This window comes from Eulemur rufifrons, chromosome 16, assembly GCF_041146395.1.
Source record: "Eulemur rufifrons isolate Redbay chromosome 16, OSU_ERuf_1, whole genome shotgun sequence".
NCBI lineage: Eukaryota > Metazoa > Chordata > Mammalia > Primates > Lemuridae > Eulemur > Eulemur rufifrons.
The window spans coordinates 82,222,287-82,243,518 of record NC_090998.1 but is presented as its reverse complement, the minus strand read 5'-3'; the positions used below and the strand labels follow the sequence as shown (position 1 = coordinate 82,243,518).

The 21,232-nt window shown below is 37.4% G+C and overlaps 1 protein-coding gene across 1 annotated transcript in view; it reads right to left on the bottom strand.

The window, feature by feature from the left end:
• Window positions 1-20,234, bottom strand: part of POLR3B (RNA polymerase III subunit B) — a 119,264-nt gene extending 99,030 nt beyond the window's left edge. The window contains exons 1-8 of the mRNA XM_069489583.1: window positions 19,934-20,234; window positions 14,904-14,936; window positions 12,645-12,701; window positions 12,494-12,558; window positions 9,861-9,936; window positions 6,681-6,781; window positions 1,972-2,063; window positions 850-967 (exon numbers count right to left, since the gene is read on the bottom strand). Coding sequence (XP_069345684.1) covers window positions 850-967; window positions 1,972-2,063; window positions 6,681-6,781; window positions 9,861-9,936; window positions 12,494-12,558; window positions 12,645-12,701; window positions 14,904-14,936; window positions 19,934-20,005 — 614 coding nt within the window. The 5' untranslated portion in view covers window positions 20,006-20,234. The remainder of the gene's footprint in view (window positions 1-849; window positions 968-1,971; window positions 2,064-6,680; window positions 6,782-9,860; window positions 9,937-12,493; window positions 12,559-12,644; window positions 12,702-14,903; window positions 14,937-19,933) is intronic.
• Window positions 20,235-21,232: the final 998 nt, after the last annotated feature.

Sequence of the window (21,232 nt, the reverse complement as noted above, 5' to 3'; positions counted from 1 at the left end):
AATGGTTCAAATGCTGGCTACCTCTTAGAATTGAGGTGACCCTGAGCTTAAGGCCTGTTACTCAGCTGTAAAATGGAGATAATACCACTTATCTTGGAGGACTGAGGTGACAAATAATTTATGTAAAGTACCTAGTACTTTGCCTGGCTCCTAGTAGGTGCTCAAAAACTGGCCATTATTGTTAACTGCCTCTCTATCAGTAAAAAAAATGCAGAAACTCTGAGCTAATTAGTTCACTGGAGATTATCAGAAGAGAAACTTTAGTGCACACTGACATGTTATCTATGCCACAAATCTTTCTATTCCCAGAACTCTCTAACCTCCAAATTTCAAATTACATATGATAATGAACCAAAGAAAAGAAGTTACAGAAGTGCTATAAGGGATGCTGTTGTAAAAACGAGTACACTGTGAAAGAGGCTGGTCTAGAAAACTAACAATAAAATGTTAAGTCTATGATACAAGTCATTCATATTAAGTATAGAACAGTCTGTGATTATATTAGTGTAGGACTACACATGGAAATCGTCAAAGACTGAAAAGGAGCATGAAAATTGAAAAGTGGTTTTACGTTTTTTTAAGTTCCTTTAATGCCACAAGTTAACGGGAAATCAAACTTAAGTAAAATAACTAGTGACTTTTTAAACATTGTTTCACACTTTCATCACTGAAAATTTTAAATCAATACCCTATGCTTATAGACTTACACAATAAATTGAATGCAGATACTTTAAATATTACAATGCCTGTTATTAGAAAGAAATAACTAGCTGCCTCTATATTGAAAGACAGACATCTGGGATTAATGGAATTGCCAATATTTCTTAAGAACATCTCCACTTTCTATACCTGGTAACTGAAGCTCCAACTGCCCCTTTTCTATCAGCTTCCACGATGATCCTGTTCTTAGACAGCTGCTCTTGGATAAGAATAACTTTTTCTACTCCTTTAACAATGAAGTAGCCACCTGCCCAAAGGAAACAAGAAAAGCTTCACCAGCTATTCTTCAACCAGTGTGATTCAGTAATGGCAGGGAACTGCTGAGTCAGAGATTACCACCTTTGCCACTGCTTCATGGCAGTAGCCACCACCTAATTCAAAGAAGTTTGCTGACATTGTTTTATAGATTGATGATTAGCACGTGATTTTGTACAAATGAGCCACAAGATGATAAATTTCTTGAGGATAGGGAATATATCTTATTGGTCTATGTATCACCAGTCCCTGACATATATAGCGGATGAATGAAAAAAATACATTAAATAAGTCATCAGATTTCTTAAACACAGAAATAACTGAAAATCTTCAATATAAACTAAAATGTACTTTAAGTTTTCTAACAAATCAGTGACAATGGTAGCCTAACATTACGTTTCCAAAATAATATTCCATATTCAAAAAAATTCACACATTATATTTTTTTGCATACAATTCAGAGTAGGATAAAATGAGACTTCATTTTACTTATAGAATATAAGCAAACACAAAACAATATATTTGACTTATGCAACATTTTGTTATAGTCTAATAAAGTCATGTTATTTATTAACTTCTTTCCAAAACTTCTGAGATTCTATATCAAAGCAACTTTATAGGAATCACAACAACTCTAAGTTAAAATAAATCAATAAGAAACATGAGTTAAAGAATTAAGAGAAACTTTCTGTTAAGTGCCAAGTTATAAAAAGAAATAAACCACACAATATTCATGGCAACAAACCAGAACTTGGGATATTAAAGTTTTAAACCTGAAATAAAACAGGAACCAGTATACCTTTTATTAATAGTAATATAAACTAACAATAAAGTGGGGCCAAACTTATAGACATTTTGTGAATATAGTTTTATCCAACAAATTCATTATAAAGCAGAAAGGCTGGTATTGTTTTTGAGGAAACATGGTAAAACTATAGTAACAGCAGAACAAAAGAAAAAGAGGAAGGTGGGGCAAATCTAAGGCATCACACATACCTGGATCTAAAGGACATTCGTTCAATTTGGCAAATTCTGCGGGCGTTTTTCCGGTAAGAACACAGTTTGAACTGCGCAGCATTATGGGCATTCTGTTTAAAATGAAACAAAAGAAAATATAATGTACAGATTGTCATTGGCAAAAGTTACAAAGAACACAAACCATGCAATGCACACATCACTAAGGGGTCTATATTTCTGTGTACCATTTTAGAAAAGGAAGAGAAATAGCAATTACACGAAGAGCCCAGGGAAATAAAATATTTATTTTCTCTGGCACATTGCTCTTCTAGTACAGATATTAAAAATGCAAATGTTTGGTCTACTTAAACTTTTGCATACAGTCTTTAGTGAAAGTCGGAAATGACAGCAACATTTCATTCATGGGAAACAAAGTGATTCTCTTCAGTTACTAAGAAATAGCACAACGAATCAAAGTATAAGGAATAAGAAAGGGGCTATCAAAACTAACAAGGCAATTTAAAAAAAGAACTAAGCAAAACTTCTACAAACAGAAAATTTAAGCATTAACTTAATAATCTATGAATGGGCTGAATAATAATAGAGTTGCCACTGCTGAAGACAGAATTACTAAATTGGAAAAGAGATCTGAAGAAATTATTGAGAATGTATTTCAGAAAGACAAAGAGAAGATATGAAAGACAGTTTAAGTGTCATTGAAAGAGTGAGAAAGTCTAATACACATCTAAGCAGACTTCAGGATGGTGAGAATACACAGAATGGTAAGTATTCAATGAGATAATAGCTATAAATTTTAAAAAATATACAAAAGTCATAAATCCTCACAACACCCTCTATACAAGATAAATAAAAAGAAAGCCACACCTAAACATATGATAGTCAAGGTACAAAACACCAAAGGTGAAAGGAAGATTTAAAACCCAGTGTCAGGAAAAAAAAAAGGCAGGTTACCAAAAATGGAAGGATGCTTGGCTGACAGATAACATCAAAACAATTAATAAATGACAGTATAGTAATAAGCTCAAAGTGCTGAGCGAAAATAACTGTCACCCTAAATTTGTGTATTTGTTAGGTCATCATTCAGAATGAGGTCAATATAAAGATATTTTCAGACAAAAATTGAGAGAAGTTACTACTAATCCTTCACTAAAGGAATTTCTAAAAGAAATTCATCTTCGGGAAGATGGAAAATAAACACTGGATAAATTCTGACATGCAAAAATGCAAAAATATATGATGAGCAAAGAAAATGGAAAATAATGTGGGTAAATATAAACAAATGTTAACTTTCTAATAATGAAAATTTCCAATTTATCAGTTAAAGAAAAGAACAAGACAGAACTAAAATTTGGCACAACAAAAGCATGTCAGCCAAAGGGATTGATTTGATCCAAGTTAAACCTTCCTAAGGTCTTTGTTCTTTCCAGGAGGAAAATAAAGATATTACTATCAATCTTTAAGTATGCATTTCAAAATTTCTAAGGTAAACATAAACAACCAGAAATACTGTATATGACTTTCAAATCAGTTGGAGGAGAATTAGAAAACGAAAGCTTCCATTATCCAAAGAGCAAAAAGGGAGAAAAAATTGAAACATATGGAAAACTAGACAGTTTTAAAGCATACAGTAAGTTGCTAGAAATATATCCAAATATATATGTAGATATGTATATATATGTGTGTGTATACATAATAAGTATAAATGGACTACATCCTCAAGACAAATTTTTAAAAAAATCTAGCCATGTGCAGTTTACTTCAAACAAACCAAAAACATAAGGACATATAAAAGATTAAAAAGTAAATGATTTTTTTTAAAAATATATGCCAGAGAAATAACCAAAAGAAAGCAAATGTGGCTATCGTCAGAGCAGACATAACATAATTAAAGGCAAAAATATTGCAAGAGATAAAAAATATAAAAGCACAATAATAAAAGGTTCAATTCACCAGGAATACTTAACAATTCTAAACTTCTATGCACCTAATATCATAGCTGCAAAACACAAAAATATATAAAAACATTAAGAGAAATGGACAAATCTACCATTATGGTAGGAGACTTTAATATACCTAGTAATCAATAGAACAAATCAAAATTCAAATAAAGATACAAAACTTGGCCGGGCGCGGTGGCTCACGCCTGTAATCCTAACACTCTGGGAGGCCGAGGTGGGCAGATCGTTTGAGCTCAGGAGTTCAAGACCAGCCTGAGCAAGAGCGAGACCCCATCTCTACTAAAAATAGAAAGAAATTATATAGACAGCTAAAAATATACATAGAAAAAATTAGCCGGGCATGGTGGCACATGCCTGTAGTCCCAGCTACTTGGGAGGCTGAGACAGGAGGATCCCTTGAGCTCAGGAGTTTGAGGTTGCTGTGAGCTAGGCAGACGCCACGGCACTCACTCTAGCCTGGGCAACAGAGTGAGACTCTGTCTCAAAAAAAAAAAAAGATACAAGACTTGATCTGAAGGTAAAACATAGATAATGGCACAAAATAACTGGAGACTACTACTTGTTTCTAAACACACATGGAATATTCATGCAAATAGGTCTCCACAAAGTTCTAAAAATCACTAATTTGGAATTTTAAGAAGTCTTCTAAATAACTCATAGGTTAAAAAAGAAATCATAATATGAGGATAGGGATAATATTTTCATTTTACATAAAGGGAAATCAAGACACTGAATAAAGTGATAGAATACAAAATAAAGATATAAGAATATTAAAGTTACTAAAGCAAACAAAAGAAGAATTACAGGCCGGGCGCGGTGGCTCACGCCTGTAATCCTAGCACTCTGGGAGGCCCAGGCGGGTGGATTGCTCAAGGTCAGGAGTTCGAGACCAGCCTGAGTGAGACCCCGTCTCTACTAAAAAAATAGAAAGACATTATATGGACAACTAAAAATCTATATAGAAAAAATTAGCCGGGCATAGTGGCGCATGCCTGTAGTCCCAGCTACTCGGGAGGCTGAGGCAGTAGGATCGCTTAAGCCGAGGAGTCTGAGGTTGCTGTGAGCTAAGCTGACGCCACGGCACTCACTCTAGCCTGGGCAACAAAGTGAGACTCTGTCTCAACAAAAAAAAAAAAAAAAAAAAAAGAAGAAGAATTACAAACAAGGCGCAAAGTTTGGAGGTGGAAGGGAGAAGCAAAGTAGGTGATATAGGTAAGCTAAGCCACATGCTCTACATTAGGTGTCAATAAAGAGTGTCTGAAGTTGATGTATCAAGAAATAAACGTAAAAGCATAGCATTTAAAGTAATGGATGTAATAACCACCAGAGAAAATAACAGAAATAGTTACAAATGAATGAGACTAAAGGTGAGGAAGGACAAGGAGGGAGGCTACTGTTTTGTGTCAAATGTTCTTATGTACTATTTGATTTGTTGCCAAGAACAAATATTATATGGATTAAACTAAAATCATTTTAGCTCAAAAAATAATTAAATGAGATAATGTGTGTGATATAGACAGTGCTTGGTATATATAAACATTCTAGTTAACTGAAGTCATTTTTATGAATGCAGTGCTAACAAATGACATCAGCTATCACAGTATCTGGCATATAGTAAATACCAGTTACATGTCCCCTCTCTAACCCAGGATTTAAAGCCTAAATCTTACTATTTATATTTTGCTCCAGTCTCTCCTGCCTTTCCTTCACAATATTCAATCTGGTCCATAATTTAGCAATGGTCCAAAATTTAACTGGACACAAGTATGGTCCATACGTAAGAGAGAAGAAGTTCTCATCTTAATACCGATAAACAGTTCTGCTAAAACAAAGATATTTTAAAATCCTACTTATTTTTCTAACTGAAAAATGAGTAAAGAACAATATGAATAGCCCCTTCCTCTGGGGGAAGTGCAGGAGAAGGATTTGTTAAACTTGAATGTTGCCACAGTACTCTGGACTTTACTACGACAGAACTTACCAAATGGTGCCATAATTACTTATTCCTCCCTCCCCTGACAACTGTGAATGAAGGTAGCCAACAGGAGCTGTGTTTTCTGTATCTTCTATTCACCTGGATACCCAGCATAGTACATGACAAGTGACAAACAGTTGGTGCATATTTGTTGAACACATGGATGTTTATTAAGCTCTTAGCACTTTTAAGGGGTTGGGGCGGGGGGGAGAGTTGAATAGGAATTATGTGGACTAAGTTTAAAATCCAATACATCATTATCAAACTCACAATATTGTGGGTTTCGTCCATTTCTACAGAAATCAATATATTTCCCTAATTAGGAAAAGCAGATTGCAGAAATGCTAGCTGATGCTATATATCATTTCCAAACTTGTTCTGGGCAAATAAAGTAACTTCTCTCTTAAATACTTCTACATGGGAAACAGTTAAACTTCCAAGAAAACTCAAACTTAAAATACACATGGAATCCACCAAGACGACCAACCCAGAAGAGTTCACTGAAATGCTCTTTTACCTAATGTCTCCATAAAAGCTTGGAGTTACGGTAAGAAAGGCAAGCATTTCCCTTAACTTCATAAAAAAGGTTCCACAATTAATAAATAAAAACAACCATAACTATGCACTGAACATTAAGTGTTTTACATGTGCTGACTTGCTGGATCCATAAAATAATCCCATTTTACCATAATCCCAGAGGTACCACTACCCACATTTTTCAGTTGAGGAAATGCGGTCACATCACAGGGCTAGAATCCAGGCAGTGTGGCTTCAATACAGACTTCATTTCTCACCTGCCAATGGGTAAGGCATTGCGGATGATCCTCTGGCTGCCTCGGGTATATTCAATATCTACTGTAATGGGCGCAGAGTATGTCATGTCCCTCAAACGGCACTGAAAGAGAATAAGGAATCCCACAGTTATTGCTACTCCTCTCAGGAAAAGAAGAAGTCCTGACCACTTCAAAGAGCTCAGTTTCTAATATAAATTGTGGCCCACATTGAACTTTGATCTCTCCTCCATTAAGCTGGTCCATGTGCTGCCTCAGGACGTTGGGAGTTATCAGCCTACCTTCTCCATAAGGGGAATGACGCCATGTATTGATCTAGACATTGTCACAGCATCCCTGGCCCTGCCAGGCCAAAAATGGAACAATAAATCTGGTACTAATTTTCTTCTCATTGATCTGATGCCATCATCAGTCTGCTCCCATATCTTTAAAGCAGTTGGATTGGTCCTTGCAAAGTGGGTCCATGGAAGGTAATCAACATGGCTTGGCTTGTTCAAAACAGTTAACAACTAGTATAACAATAACTAAAGTATACACACATACAAACTGAAACTATACTTCCTTTTATTCTCCAAATATACTAAACTGTATTACAAAACTCCTTAACAAGTGGTATGTTATAGCACTAAAATCATTCATCATATCATTCTAACAATTTCTGAATCATTTGTAGGATTTTAGAAATTGTTGGTGTGTGCTTTAGTTCCCCATGGTGATGACTAGGCTAAATGATGCCCTTGCCTAAGCCATGATCAGACGTAGGTAACTCCATTCAAATCTTCTGATGATTTCCCCATTATACTGATGGTCATCAGGTGGCTTGTAGTCTCAAAAAGAAAGTTTGTCTGAACGTCAACCATTCAGAGTACTGAATCCTCTCTCTGGCTTCTACTGAACAAAAGATAGTTAGATGTGACCTTCTTCTAGCCTTTGTGTCTGTGATTTTTAAAATATTAAATATTCCTATTATTGACCAATAAAACTAGGTAATGTTATATTTAACTAGGTCAAGCCTCCTACTTCAGGCCAGATCAAAGGCAGTGTGGCATGGTAGTTAAGAATATGAACCCTAGCTCAGGTACTGATGGCTCACACCTGTAATCCTAGCACTCTGGGAGGCCGAGGTGGGAGGACAACTTGAGCTCAGGAGTTCGAGACCAGCCTGAGCAAGAGCAAGAGCAAGACCCCATCTCTACTAAAAATAAAAAAAAATTAGCTGGGCATGGTGGAACATATCTGTGGTCCCAGTTACTCAGGAGGCTGAGGCAGGAGGATCGCTTGAGCTGAGGAGTCTAAGGTTGCCGTGAGGCCGGGCGCGGTGGCTCACGCCTGTAATCCTAGCACTCTGGGAGGCCGAGGCGGGTGGATCGCTCAAGGTCAGGAGTTCGAGACCAGCCTGAGCAAGAGTGAGACCCCGTCTCTACTAAAAATAGAAAGAAATTATATGGACAACTAAAATATATATATACAAAAAATTAGCCAGGCATAGTAGCGCATGCCTGTAGTCCCAGCTACTCGGGAGGCTGAGGCAGTAGGATTGCTTAAGCCCAGGAGTTTGAGGTTGCTGTGAGCTAGGCTGACGCCACGGCACTCACTCTAGCCCGGGCAACAGAGTGAGACTCTGTCTCAAAAAAAAAAAAAAAAAGAAAAAAAAAAAAGAAATAAGGTTGCCGTGAGCTATGATGATGCCACTGCACTCTAGCTGGGGCAATAGAGAGAGACCCTGTCTCAAAAAAATAAAAATAAAAAAACAATGTGAACTCTATTGCCTAGGTTCAAATCCTGGCTCACTGAAATTTTAAATAACCTTTCTGAATCTCAGTCTTCTCATACATAAAACTGGGAATGAGAATGATTATTTTAATTCCCAAAGTATAAATACGTATTTTTAGAATGGGCCCAGTGCAGAGTACTACAAATATTATCTCTTGCGTTTATTAATAAAATTAACATAACGACCATGATAGGCAAGCATTCAGTGGGTTTTAACAAACTCATCCCTTCAAGTGGAAATGAAATTCAACAGATGTAGTTAATATAATGACAAACGTAGCCTCAGCTTTTTTGGACTCTTTCAAACTATTTTGTCTTCTCCCTTCTTGCATTTGGTAATATAGTTTAGAAAATAACTTGGAAATTGCCAATTGGTGACTAGTTCTCGAAAAATTGGAAAGATCTAGCAAAATGAAATGAGAAAAAGGAAAAAGCCAAATTGGGGCACATAGTTTCCAATATCCCACAGCCCTAACCACTCCCTGTTCAATACAAGTCGACATATTTACCTTACCTATCTGGTCCTTCTAGGCATTTAAGTTTGCAATCCTCCATTTCTCTCTGCCATGTGTTTTATTATTTTAAGCCACAAGAGTATAAACTCCTTGAGAAAGAATAGTGTCTCACTTGTTTTTTTCAAAGCTGAGACCAAAACCAAATGTTCAATAATATTTGGTGATTAAATATCAAAACTTACCTATATAGAATGGTTACTTCATCATACTACCTGTTTAATCTTGCTTAGACAATAACTATAACCATCTAATACTTTACTTATTCTTTAATAAAGATCCCTGTGATACACTCCCTAATTGCTATTTCATCTTTACCCTAACACAAACCACATGAATCTACAAAAATCTTTTCCTTTCCTGAATCAATTCCCAATTATGGATATTAAGTGAAGGAATTTAATGAGAAATCTAGAATGTGTTAAAAGTCAATAAATAGACCTGTCTTCCTATAACCTTTTGTCTATACATCTATTAAAACCCTCATATTTCAATATTCTTTTCATCTGTCTCCTATTAGACTGTGAGTTCCTGGTCCTCAGTTTCCTCTGCCTAACACAATGCCTGGCTGACCCTCAAAAAGTGTGCTAAGTGACTGACTCCTGTGATGAACAGCACACCATGCAAAGCACAAGTGGTGGGGGGCAGGAGACTGCTAAAAAGCTCAGAAACAGGACATTAGTGGGACACACAAATATAACAGTGTAAGCTGATTAGGATTAAATGATAAAATAAATAGTGCAGAATTGTTTCCTAATATACTATAGCTTTATACAAGTGCTTATTTATTTTAGTGTATCTCAGGGGAAATTTTCTTTTTCCTATTTTTAAATCATCTTTTAAAAGTATATATTAAGGTAAAGCAAATAAGTCCAATTAAAGTAAGATTTAAAATTACCTCATGAGGGGACACTGGCCTAGTTACATTGAAGCTTTCTTCAACATCAGGAAGCCCAACATAGATATTAAGATATCTGAAAAACAAATTATTCCAGTACAAATTATGCTACTTCAAAAACATATAAACAAGCTATTTTCTTCCCAAATACAAGAATTATGTTTTGGCAAATGCTTATCTTGTTAAGGATAACAAGTTAAAAATTATCACTGGAGATCTTCTTGGAATGACAGTACATATAGCTTTACCAAAGAGGGAAAATACTATCATCTTTTAAAAAATATTACAAATCTCTTTATAAAAATACTGTAAATATAGCTCTCTAAAAATGAAACAATGAAAAAAGAAAAGTACAAAAGAGAACCAATGGTATGCTATCATTTGTATAAGAAAGAAGAGGAAACAAGTGGGAAAAATATGTATACATACCCATTTGTGCAAAAGAAACATAGAAAGGATAAAGCACAATCTATGGGATTGGTTACCTACAGAGAGTGGCAGGGAACAGGGTGGAAAGAACTGGAACGGGAGCAACAATTTTCTGAATATACTTTTTTGTATAGGTCTAACTCTTACAACCATAATGTTTCACATACCCAAAAAATAAAGATAAGAACGAATCTAAATAACTCTAGAAAACAGTATTTTGACTGGATACTGTAGGGCTAAAGACAAAAAGGACAGTGCACAAATATTGTACTCTAATTAAATTTTATTCTCACAGAAGTATGAGATAACAATTCTGAAATGTTATATATAGTTTAGTACTGAAAAAATAAGAAAATATATTGGAGATCATGAGAGCCAGATTTCTCATTGTCAGGGATAGAAGTTACAAATAAAGAAAGGGAAAAGATAAGAACAAGTCCTGTAGTGCTGGACTGGAATAGAAGGTATCAGTCTGCATGGTTCTTAATATAAGTATAAATGGATAGGATATAGAAATATAGATGTGTATGTATGTGTTAGTATACATACATATATTTCTGAGGTCTGTCCACTGAGACCCTAGCATCCATATCTTGGTTTCTAAATACTATTTGCCAATAAAAGGGACTAGGGCTCCTTGGAGAAATAGCTGACAATATCCCTATAATAGATGAATCACATCTTATGGTGCCAGAAAGTAAAGGAGTGCTCAAAAAAATAATGGTGGCATGTTGAAAGGACACAAGAGTCAATTTAAATATTTCCCTAGGGCCAAAACTGAGACAGTCTGAACAACAGAATAATCATAGTACTGGATTATAACCCATAGGCTAAAATAAAATCCATGAGTCCAAACTGATATAAATTAATAAATAGAGAGAGAGAGAGAGAGATAAATAGGGGGAAAGGAAAGCTCTTCCTTACAGCAGAATTCCAATATTAATGCAGAAATAATGATGGAAATAGAAATTCACCATTCAGTAAACCCCACAATAACTGCTATTAATGTATGCGGATGATGAGAAAAAAAGATATCTGCATATCAAAAGATCTCCCCATAAGATTCTTATTAATTACAAAAGAAAAAATATTAATAGTAACTTCACAGTGGAGAAACCTTGAAGATACCACCTTAACCAAGTGAACAAAGTTAAAGTCATCACTAGTAAAATATACTGGCATCTGTAACCCCAGTATGAATCAGTGAGCACAAAACATCATTTCTGCAGCATTCTTATAGAAATACATAATCTAATCTAATCATGAGCAAATATTACATAAACTCAAAACGAAGGACCTTATACAAAAACTGACCAGATTATTCAAAAGTGTCCAAGTCATGAAAGACTAAGGACTGTCACAGATTGAGGAGACTAAAGAGATGAAACAAGTAAACATAATGTGGGGTCCTGGATTGATTCCTGGACCAGAAAAAAGATACTAGTGGGAAAACATCAAATAAGGTCTATAGATTAACTGACAGCATTGTAACAATGCTAAGTTCTTGGTTTTGGTAATTATGCTGTTATAGTTATATAAAATGTTAACATTAGTGGAAGCTGGGTGAAGAATACACAGGAACTCTTTGTACTATATTTTGCAATTTTTCTCTAAATCTAAAATCATTTAAAATAAAAACTTGTTTAAAATATTTAAAACCTAATAGTTTCATTAACTTCTCAATCATAACTCTACTTGTTATAATTAGTTTACCAATTAAAAATTAAATTTAGGCCGGGCGCGGTGGCTCATGCCTGTAATCCTAGCACTCTGGGAGGCCGAGGCAGGCAGATCGTTTGAGCTCAGGAGTTCGAGACCAGCCTGAGCAAGAGCGGGACCCCGTCTCTACTAAAAAAATAGAAAGCAATTAGCTGGACAACTAAAAATATATAGAAAAAATTAGACGGGCATGGTGGCGCATGCCTGCAGTCCCAGCTACTTGGGAGGCTGAGGCAGGAGGACTACTTGAGCCCAGGAGTTTAAGGTTGCTGTGAGCTAGGCTGATGCCATGGCACTCTAGCCCGGGCAACAGAGTGAGACTCTGTCTCAAAAAAAAAAAAAAAAAAATTAAATTTGAGCACTTTATAATTATCTTAAACAGATACCAGGGAATGATTTTAAAAAGAGTTTTGATAACAACTACATTCACTTTAAAAATGTTAGACATAATGAAAATATCTAATTAAGAGTAGTTGGTTCCTTACTTTAAGTACCACATGGGGTCAGCATCACTCGTAACCTTTTCATTGGCTTTCATTATCTTCTTTATCTGCAGTGGAAAGTGCAACATTAGGCTAGACTCTGGCTTCCAACTAATTCTTAGCTTATGTCTAATTTCTACAATCCGACGCTTACCTCCACATTAATGAAATAGTTAAATGAGTCTATATGCTGTTTCACAAGGCCTTTCACCTAAAGAGATAAAAAGTAAAAAGTAGGTTAGCAACAAAATAACAGATTATATAATCGAATCTAATCATAGATGATTACATTTTTCTCAAAACCAAAGTGACAAAAAAAATCCATAAATTATATTTAATAAAACTTTTCATTAAGTTTCATTAAGTATCCTCATTCTATTTCTCCACCATCTTACTAGTACACTCTCAAGTTTTCCTCCTTGAGACGTAATTTGACCTTTGGAATTCAAAATATGAATATTTGAATATACAGTCATATGCCATGCAATGTTTTAGTCAATGGCAGACAGCATATATGACAGTGGTCCCATAATATAATAATGGAGCTGAAAAATTCCTATCACATAGTGACTTACACTTGACTTCGTAGTGCATATTTCTGAAAAGAGTGACACCTGCTCAAGAAGAGCCTCAGGTAGATATTCTAGAAGAAGGCAATCCTATCACAGATGACAGCTCCCTTTGTGTTATTGCCCCTGAAAACCCTCCAGTGAGACAAGATGTGGAGGTCCAGAGATATTGATGATCCTGGCCTAGGCTAATGCACGTGTATCTTAGTTTTTAGCAAAAAAGTTTAAAAAGTTAAAAAAGGTTTAAAAATAGAAAAAAGCTTATAGAATAAGGATGTAAAGAAAATATTTTTGTACAGCTGTATAATGTGTGTTTTAAGCTAAGTGTTATTACGAGTCAAAAAATTAAAAAAATTTAAAAGTTTATCAAGTATTAAATAAAAAGTTACAGTAAGCTAAGATTATTTAAGAGAAAAATAATTTTTTATAAATTTACTGTAGCCTAAGTGTACTGTGTTTATAAAGTCTACGGTAGTATGCTGTAATGACTTAGGCCTTCACATTCACTCACCACTGACTGACTCACCCACAGCAACTTCCAGCCCTGCAAGCTCCATTCATGGTAAGTGCCCTATACAGGTGTACCATTTTTTATCTTTGATACTGTATTTTTACTGCACCTTTTCTATGTTTAGATATGTTTAAATACAGAAATACCACTGTGATTCAATTACCTACAGTATTCAGTATAGTAACATGCTCTACAGGTTTGTAGCCTGGGAGCAATAGGCTATACCATATAGCTTAGGTGTGTAGTAGGCCATGCTATTTAGGTTTGTGCAAGTACACTCCATGATGCTCACAAACTGACAGAATTGCCTAATGACACTTTTAACTCTACTTGTTTTTCAAGTCTCCATTCTTTCACTTAACATAATGCTTTCAAGATTCATCCATGTTGTAGTATTAATCAGTACTTGATTTCTTTTTATTGCCAAATAATAGTCCACTATATAGCTATACCACATTTTATTTATTCATCTACCAGTTGATGTTCATTTGGGTTGTTTCCCCTTTTTGGCTATTATGAATAATGCTGCTATGAACATTTATGTACAAGTTTTTGTGTGGACATATGTTTTACTTTCTCTTGGGTAGGTATCTAAAAGTAGAATTGCTGGATTATATGGTAACTTTATGTTTAACCACTTGATGAACTGCCAGGCTGTTTTCCAAAGCAGCTGCAACATTTTACATTCCTACCAGAGGAGCATGAGGGTTCCCATTGCTCCACATTCTCATCAACATTTATTTTTGACTATAGCCATCCTAGCAGGTGTCAAGTGATCCCTCACTGTGGTACCCACTACTTCTGAGCACAAGCTCTTTCAAATTGAATTGAATCTCTACACCATATTATATTACATTCAGCACTCCTCTGACTATCCACCCATCCATTTTAGCCAAACAGAATGGTCACTGTTTCCCACAGACCAGTGAAGGCTCCTCTGGAGCCTCCTGATTAAGCCATGCTCTCTGCCTCCCACCTTTCAGCTTAGTTAAATCCTCCCTTCTTCACATGTGGCTTATGTCTCTCTCTCCTCATTTGGGCAGCCCTCTCTGACCATCTGTAGCGTCATTCTTTTGCCAGTAGCATTCTGGTTTTTATTAATCATGTGCCATGCCACTATGTATACTCGTTCTCCCTAAATTTAGACTACCACTCCCCCAACCAGCACCTTATAGGCAGAGATTTTGTTTTAAAATTCCTGGTATTTCCAAAATCTAGCCAAGTGCATAGTTGTGTTATACAAAGCCAAAAAATTTAATCTTTAAGAAACAGTTTATTTCTTGACTTTTCCATCTGAAAAATAACCAATTATTAGTAAATGTAAAATAATTACCTTTAAAAATGCTGGGAGCAGCCTCCATTTTTCCTGTGAACCAAAATAATAAGAACATCAGAACTCTGTGCCAGCAACCACAACACTTTCATAAGAAGTTATTTTAATGTACCAAAATGAACAAAAGGAAGTATATCAAAAAGAACAAATTTTAAATTGTTACCACTTTTATGGAAATCATGTGTGCGCATGCAAATAAATACAGGTATACACACATATATTCATACATATATAGTCCACATATTTCTTAAATAGAATATATTTAATCTCTTCTTGGTGACTTAAGACTTCAAGCACTTTTCATACTTTATTTTATTCTCATGACACTTTCCAGTAAGTGGGGTTTACCAGTTTGAGAAAGGGAAAGCAAGTCTCAGAAAGTCTGGTGGAGGAGCTGGGACTTACCACCCAAAGGGAGTTCTTTTTCCCTTCCATTGGTCAGAGCTCATCTCAGGGCTGCAGAAGAACAGCACACGTGGTGTTTGCCTACTAAATAGCTGCAAACTGCCACACTTCTTGAGTTCTTGGGCATGCTTTTTATACCTTTTTATATTGAGGTTGTAAGTGGCCTACCATGATAGCCTCTTTTCATGTGTGACATCTAATCCACTGATGGGAAACCTGACAAATGGTCAGAGCCAAGTTTAAAGTTAGAATACACAGTTTCTGACAAAGGGCCTAAGGATCACACAGGACCTTGAAGAAACTGTAAAACCTTTGGCTAACACTCTGAATGACCTGAGAAGCACTGGAAGGCTCTGAGCAAACGAGGGACATGATGATATGGCTCATTTTAACTGGATACCTCTGGCTGCTGGGCTGAGAATAGACAAGGTTAGCAGCAGGGAGATCATTTAGGAGTTTATTGCAATAATCCAGGCTCGTAACAGTACAGGTAGTGAGAATTTATCAGCCAAGGAGACACAATTTGAAGTTAGAACAACAAGACTTGATAAGAGATTAGATAGAGACTCTGAGAAAGAAAGGAGCCCAAATTAACACCAAGATTTTTGGCCTAGAGGGAGAGAGTTATGATTAATGGAGATGAGGAGAAGTGGAACAATGTAGGAGCAGCAGGCTTAGCTGTGGAGGCAATAGATATTCACTAGACATTCAGCTGGAAATGTCAAGTAGCAACAAATGAGTCTGGAACTTGGGAACAGTTAAAATTGGGAGATAAAAATTAGGGAGAGGTTAGCAAGTGGATGGCAATTAAAGCCATGTGATAGATAAGACTACCTAAAGAGTGTAGATGGAGAAGAGTTCCACAAAGTGAGACCTAGAACATTCTAACATTTAGAGATGATGAACAGAAGGTAGATCCTGCAAAGGAGACCTAGGAGTGGCCAAGGAAGGAGGCAGACAACCTGGAGACAGGGAAAAAAACATTTTCAAGAAGGGAGGCAGGCAAAACTAATCTGTGATAATAGAAATCAAAAGGTGGTTGGGGGGATAGATTGAAAAGGGTCATAAGGGAACTTTCTGGGGTGATGGAAATGTTCTATAGCATGTACTGCGTGACAGTCATTCAGATATACATACACCAAAACCAATGCAACTGAACACTTAAGATCTGTACATTTTATTATATGTAAATTATACCTAAATTTTAGAAAAAAGAAAAGAAGAGTATCCAACAGAGCTTAAAGATATATAAAGGCTAGCTCAGTGGTTCATGCCTATAATCCTAGCACTTTGGGAGGCCAAGGCAGGAGGATCACTTGAGGCCATGAATTAGAGACTAGCCTGGGCAACACAGCAAGACCCCATCTCTACAAAAAAATTTTTTTAAAAAATTAGCTGCATGGTGGTGACACATCCTATAGTCCTAGCTACTTGGGAGGCTGAGTCAGGAGGATCACTTGAGCCCAGGAGTTTGAGGTTGCAGTAAACTATAACTGCACCAATGTACTCCAACCTGGGTGACACAGTAAGACCTTGCCTCAAAAAATAAAAAAAAAATTTAAAAGGGTATACTTTTAAAAAAAGGAAAATAAGAAGGGAATGACAACTGATATAAGCCAAATTGTGTCCCTCCCAAAATTTACATGTTGAAGTACTAACCCCCAGTACCTCAGAATGTGACCTTATTTAGAAACAGGCTGTCCCAGATATAATTCCTACAGTTAAGAAGAGGTCATTAGGGGGAGCCTTAATCTACTACAACGGGTATCCTTATAAAGAGTGCATCTCTGTCTCTGGACACAGAGATGCACACTCCTGACTACTCCTCCAGCCTCACCTTTTGCCAAGCTCCCACAGCACAGCGCAGGCTCTTGTCACAATGCTTGTTCTGTTTAGAAAGCCTCCCCTACCACAGCACTTCATCCACATCCGTCAAGACTCAGTTCAGGGATCACATCCCAGCTACTACATGTAACAGCAACATATCCCTCTGCCTACTTTTATCACAGCATCTACTGCATGTTATTCCACCTGCTTACCCGTCTCCCTTATAAACCCGTAAGCTCCTAGAAGTTTTCTGAACTTGTATAAACCCTGAGGGTGATACACCACCAGGTAAGTACTCAATAATACTGATAAACATTTGTTCAACAAACAAATGATTGACTGGCTCCAAAGCTTGTGTTATTTCTCCTACCATGCTGCCATGCTACCATACAGAACGCAGCCAAAATATACAAGGCATGGTTGGTTCAAGTAAAACTGAGCTCCTATCTAGAAAAAGCTGCAGAGGAAACAATGAAGTTGGAAAGTTGAAGTAAATATTTTAATGTCTCAATAAAAAGGAAATGCCATTTTCCATTCAGAGAAAACTCAGCATTATTAAAGAATTTCTCTAATAGAGTACTGTTCAGATTAATTTTTGTTAATTCAACACTGAAATTATAGTGTTTACCTCACAAAATCAAAAATGCAAAGAGAATACTTAATAAGTGAAATGTCACTTTCTGAGCCCCTAAATGCCATGCGAGATACTCTGCTTTGGAAAAGGCAATAAAATTATTTTCATATTCATTCATTCAATAAGAATGTTAAGAACTGATGACACAGAGAATAAGGCAGCAGGAAGAAGTTTAGTGAGAAGAAACAAGCAACTATCACTGCTAAGAAAGAACAGGGTACCATGGCAGCAAATAGCCAAGAGCTCTAATGTCTTCTGGGAGAATCAGGGAAGGCCTTCCTAAGGAAGTCATATAATAGATATGTAGGATTTAATCTACAAAGAGGAAGGAGAGAAAGATCTAGAAGGAACTGTATGAGAACAGAAAGATCTCGGGGTGGGGAGAGGGGGGAATGGTGGAAAAAAGGCTACAGAAGTAAGCAGTGACCAGACTGAGGAAATCTATTACAAACATGGTAAAGACTAGATTTTGCCCTAAGAGCAATGGGCAGAGATTGAAGAATTTTAACCAAAAGATCACCCTAACTATACATGTGTGTTTAAACTGATGGCTCTGGCTACAGAGCAGAGAACAGACTGGAGTGGGACAAGTCAGAAGGCAGGTAAGCCAGTGGATGCAAGCGATGACAGCGGTTCAGAGTTGGAAAACAGTGGGAATGAAGCTTCAGATTTGCATATATTCAGAATGCAGGGCCTTTAAGATGTGACAGCTGATTAAACGCAGTGGGCCAGGAAAAGGAACTGTTACTCCTGAATCAGAAGACTGAAATTGAGGTATGGTTTCTTAATAGTTGAGCAAATTTTGACAAAATACATCTTCTAGGCTTATTTCTTCAGCTCTCTAGAGAAGTGGTTCGGCCACCAGTTAAAGACTTTGAAGTCAGAATGACAGAGTCCAAACTCCAGATCAGCCACTTACCAGAGTTCTAACACTGGTAACTCGAACTATACTTAACCTCTTTGGTCCTCTGTGGCAAAACTGGGGTAAATGTGATACTTATTTCAGAGGATGAAATAACATAATGCATGTCATGGTTAAACAAAGCCTGGCAGATAGTTAAGTGCTCAGCAAATGCTGGCTCTTGATATTAACTCTTCAAGGCTAAAACCCAGTGTTGCCTGATGATGATCAGCAGTGTATCACATGGACTCGTAGACTGAATCTGCTGGACTGATTATAACTCAACTTCTTTAAGCTGCCAAATAATCTAATAGAGTCACTCTCATTTTTAAAGCCTTCAAAAGCATCTCACAGCTCCCAGGAGAAAGTCCAAGCTCCTTCAGATGTTTAACAGCACCTTTCATAATCAGGACCCTTATCTGTTCTTCATCTTTTATCTCTCCTCCTCTATTTTTCTTCACTCTAGTACTACTGGATTTACTTTAGTTCCTCAAAAACATCAGATGGTCTTGCCGAGGGGGTTTCCAGTATCCTGTGCCCTCTACCTGAAATTCCTCCCTTGACTGTCTTCCCCAGCCCCATTTCTCCACTTCCCCATTCCATGCCAATGAAGATTTTGAGGCTCAGAGAGATTATAATACATGCCTTTCCAGAAAACAAAGTGTGTCAACAGCTGCACTTCATTGGGCAGCTTACTGAAGGGCAGTTGTTATCTTCAACTTCTGAAAATCGGATGAAAGCTACGGAGCCCCCCTCCTCCTCAAGAAACACACAATTTTTTGAGTAAACATTCAGGGCGTTTAAAACACCCCTGTAGCCCAAACTTGAACTTCGGGTTAAAAGACAAGATTATCAGCCTAAGATTCAGACGATTTGGTTTTACCACCACAGACAGCTGTGGTACCTCATCAAAGTGGCCTAAGCTCCCTAGACCTCACTGTCCTTTTTAAGCCTTTAAAGGTGCGATACGTCGCCCAAGGTGGGTGCTAGGGCCAATTCACCCGCCGCACACCCACACTGGAAGAGTCCCAATCCCAGCGCCATCTGAGGAGTCCTCGGCCCCCACAGCAGCTGACAGCTTCTACAGGCTCAGCCCCGCCACGCTCACGCCTCGAGAAAAGACTAGCAGTAGCGGAGCTCTGAGCATGCGCGGAAGCTCGAGCATGCGCAGAAATGGCCCCGCTTGGGGGCCCGAGCACAAGGGGTAACGCCTCCTCAGAATGCATCCCAGCCCCTTCCGCTCCCCGCGTGCCAGGCACTTACCTCTACAGTCGGGATGGGCGCAGCCAGCTGTTCCGGGGTTAGGTTTCCAAACTCCTCCGCGAGCACGTCCATGCCGCTCACGACAGAAGAAAAAACAGATTCTCCACGCCCGCCTTCGCTGCCCCAAGCAAGCCGCAGCACTCGTGGAGAGCGGTGCGCAGAGGCCTAAACTGTCCCCGCTGCGCGTGTTAGATGGAGGTGCGACAATAAGGTTCCGTCTGCCCCCGGAACCGACAGTGGAACCCGGATGTGGCCGAGCGGTGCCGGGAAACTCCGCCCCTTGGTGTAGTTTGGAGGTCTGGCCTGGGTAATACTAAACCGCGGCTGACAGGTTTGTCGATTCTCTCATAATTGAGACCAACAAAACATAGTGGTTGTAATTTTAAAAGTAATTCGAAGAAAAATGTAAACGGATAATTTGCATAACTTGAACCACTGAGGCAGAGTGTTCGAGTCAGTCCGAAACGATATGCGTTGTGTAGTATGGAAACGCGGGAAACTTCCCAAATGCGTAGTGATAGGGAATCGGTAAAAGAAATGATGGCACATGCATGTGATGGAATGGTATACGACCATCCAAATAGCCATAAGGGTTGGGGGGGGGAGGAATTAGCACTAGAGAGTAGGACATAACTGGACAGCAATTGTTAAATTCTCAAAGTACTATTAATAGATGGAAGATCTAGGAGTAAATACCAGCATATGGAGAAATTTGGTATGAAAAGATGACATTTAAATTAGTAAGGGAAAGAGAGCCTATTCAGTAAATGATGTTAGAACAGCTGAATAGTGATTTTAGGGGGAAAAGTACATCTAAGTAAATCTTATGTGGATTAAATATTTAAATGTTAACAAAACCTTAGAAGAAAATGTAAGTGAATATATTCATAACATAGATGGTGAAGGCCTTCAAGGACTGCAACATAATCAGAAAATATAAAGGATTTTATAATATAATTCCAAGCATGGTTTAATGACTCCATGAAAAATTTAAGATTTTCTGAATAGATTTTTAAAAACCACCGTGAGTAGAGTTTTTAAAAACACAGCGGACAGAAGACAAAGGGCTGGTCTCCCTAACTTAAAATGAGCTTATACAGGGAGGTCAAGTTCTCCAACTTTGGCATGTGTCAGAATCATTTGGAGCCCATATTAAAACAATCTCAGCTTTCTGATTGGTAGGCTGGTGCCTACAAATTTGCATTTCTAAGTTCTCAGCTGCTGCTGCTGGTCCAGTGATCACACTTTGGAAATCACTACTCTAACCTAAGAATTATCACTCAATACCATAATCCTGTG